This window comes from Octopus sinensis, linkage group LG1, assembly GCF_006345805.1.
Source record: "Octopus sinensis linkage group LG1, ASM634580v1, whole genome shotgun sequence".
Classification (NCBI taxonomy): Eukaryota; Metazoa; Mollusca; class Cephalopoda; order Octopoda; family Octopodidae; genus Octopus; species Octopus sinensis.
The window spans coordinates 43,383,566-43,386,831 of record NC_042997.1 but is presented as its reverse complement, the minus strand read 5'-3'; the positions used below and the strand labels follow the sequence as shown (position 1 = coordinate 43,386,831).

Here is a 3,266-nt window from a genome sequence, read left to right as displayed (position 1 = left end):
GTATTTCAGAGAATTGCCACCAACTTGATCCTAATGCTGAAGCTATGACAGTGGTTTGTAAAAAGGGACAGTCATGCTTGGTAAGACCTTTGCTTACTTATCATTGCTCTCTGCTCATTTATTTCTTGTTAAATTTATTAACCCTTTTGTTACCAACCCAGCTGAAACCGGCTTTGGCTCTTTGAGTACAAATGTCTTGTTTTCATAAGTTTTGAATTAAAATCTTCCACCAAACCTTAGTGACAATCTATGGTTTCTAAAACTAGCTGAATGATAACTAAGTTATTTTACTAAATTCTTTGTTATAGTGAAAGAAATTGAAAAAAAACACAGAACATCTCAAAATAAATGCAGTAATGAAAGGGTTAAAGATGTTTGGAAGGGGTAGTAAGTTAGAACTGTTTGGCATTCATAGCTAAAGAGTACACAGCTATACTATAATAATAAAGTTACTTATTAATTAGTTATGAGTATGTAACTTTTACTAAAAGAAAGCAATTTTTAAACTCTATATTGTCTAGCAAATTCTTAAAATACCTGCTTTAATATATTTTTTTACCAAAATTCGTTTGTTATTGAAGATTTCTGTATGATTCAATCAGAAAACTAATTCTAATCACTATGAGATAACCAAATTTTAGAATCTTAAACTGTAAGATAGCATTTTTTAAATACCTTACTCTTTTCTCCCTTGCACCCTTCATTTGTACCCCTTCCTTTTTTATTTCATTTTATACTTTTTATTTTTTTCTCACACATTCTACTACTTTTACTTTCTTTCCTTGCAACTTTCTCTCTCTCTCTCTCTCTCTCTCTCTCCCTCTCTCCCCCCTCTCTCTCTCACTTACTTTCTATCACCTCTATTCAATTGTTTTCATTAAAAATACCAGCAGAAACACAACTTCCTCTTGGCAGGTTTTGGCTAAATTTGTCAGTTTACATAAAAGGAATACCTAATCCCAAAATAAAAATATATTTTAAAAAATCAAAACAATTTTTAAATGTCAAACTGCCCTCAGCTTCCACTATGGCCTCGAGATGGTTCTGGAACCTGGTGCAAATGTTCCTCATTGCTTCCCTAGGAAGATCATCGAATACCTCATTGATCCTGACCACCAGCTCAGCCTTGGTGTTGCAGGCAGAGCAGTTGATGTCTTTCTCACTCACACCCCACACATAATAATCCATTGGATTACGATTAGAGAAATTAGGAGAATAGAAATTGGGGCTGGAAGTGAAATCATAGAAATCCTCCAGTAACCACTTCTCACTCTTTCTAGAGGTATGACAAAAAGCTGAATCCTGCTGTCGCCCATATGACCTTCCAGCAGCAACCCTCTCCAACCAGGGATTGACTACAGTCTCCAGCAACTTCACATAACCGTTTGAATTGAGCCTAAGCCCCTGTTCAAAGATGTGAGGCAGCATGATGTCAATCTCACAAGAGACACATCCACGGACCATCACAGTTTGGGAGGACTTGGTTTTCAGGATATGTGGGACATGCCCGTTATATACCAGCAAATATATACTCTCTCTTTACTCTCTTTTACTTGTTTCAGTCATGACTGCAGCCATGCTGGAGCACCGCCATTAGTCGAGCAAATTGACCCCAGGACTTATTCTTTGTAAGCCCAGTACTTATTCTATCAGTCTCTTTTGCCGAAACGCTAAGTGACGGGGACGTAAACACACCAGCATCGGTTGTCAAGCAATGCTAGGGGGACAAACACAGACACACAAACACACACACATACACATATATATATATACATATATACGACAGGCTTCTTTCAGTTTCCACCTACCAAATCCACTCACAAGGCATTGGTTCTCCCGGGGCTATAGCAGAAGACACTTGCCCAAGATGCCACGCAGTGGGACTGAACCCGGAACCATGTGGTTGGTTAGGAAGCTACTTACCACACAGCCACTCCTTCATATCATGATGAAGCTGTTTTGTTAACCCCTTTTCTTTCTTTTCTTTTTAATCTTATTCAGCCCTTCTTTTATATATTTTTTAATTTATTTATTTACCTATTTTTTACAGAAAGTTATCTATCAGCTTGGAAGACTTTTCCCTCGGTACAAGTCAATTGTTAGGTCATGCTCGGCTGGAATCTGCACTTCACACACCACAGAAGAATTTCATAACTGCTCATCTAATCCACGCAAATATAATGTTACTGGTTGTTTCCTCCGCACCTGTTGTGATGACAAAGACTTTTGCAATGACAGCAGTATTGTCAACGGTTATCTGGGGATCTATATAGGAATAGTGTTGTCTCTTTCTTTCTCATTGTTCTGGTTATATTAGCTCTAGAATAACATAGGATAATTAGTCTAAAATGACTAGTTAACACCACATCTATGCCTTGAGCCAACTTTTGTGAGATTCATGACATTGCAAGCATTATGGATATGACCCCTCCCTCTGCTCACATTTCAAATGTAGACATTGGCTTACAGATATGAAGGCCAGGCATTAACTAAATCGAGTTCACTAATCTAAGTGGGTCTTCAAAGATCATGGACAATGTTCCTCCTTCCATGGCTAATTTATTAAAAAATTTACTCATACATACATGTATGCATACATACATGCATGTATGCATGTGAACATACATACGTACACATATACAAACACACACACACACACACAGGTGTATGTATATTGAGTTGATGTGTAAGCATCATAAAATACACTCACTGTAAGAGTTCAATTAACAAATTGCTTATTCTCATACATTATTACAATGCAATAAACATTGATGGAATACACTTGCATGCATGCACAGAGAATCAACTAAAAGAATATTTAATAACAACATTTTTAGAATAGATTCTCTCTCTCTCTCTCTCTCTCTATATATATATATAATATATATATATATATATGTTGTCAGCATTTTATATATCTGAAAAAAAAAGCATGTTCTAAAACATTAGAACAGTAATGTATTTTGGGGGGAGGTTGATTGTTAAGGACAGTCAGAGAGTGACTATTGGTTTCGTACCCATAAAACACTTAGTTATATAGGTGACTAGTCAGACACAAATGGCCAAAGGCACATAACCACTCTACAACTAGAGGGAAGAAGACATCCTGCTCAGTTCGTTTGTAAACAAAAAATATACATCTTGAATGGTCATAAAAGTGGTGCTGCATATAGGATGGAATTATCTCTCTTGCATTGGTTCTGGCCTTGTGATATTTGAAGATGTTGTTAAGGTTCTTCTATACAATGAACGTAGAATTCCAAGTT

At 36.5% G+C, this 3,266-nt stretch overlaps 1 protein-coding gene across 1 annotated transcript in view; it reads left to right on the top strand.

Annotated features, from left to right (window-relative positions):
• LOC118762150 overlaps window positions 1-2,902 on the top strand; it is a 17,703-nt gene extending 14,801 nt beyond the window's left edge. Inside the window, exons 2-3 of the mRNA XM_036500547.1 lie at window positions 1-80; window positions 2,051-2,902. The exon at window positions 1-80 is cut by the window's left edge and continues 36 nt beyond it. Coding sequence (XP_036356440.1) covers window positions 1-80; window positions 2,051-2,317 — 347 coding nt within the window. The 3' untranslated portion in view covers window positions 2,318-2,902. The remainder of the gene's footprint in view (window positions 81-2,050) is intronic.
• The last annotated feature ends 364 nt before the right edge of the window (window positions 2,903-3,266 follow it).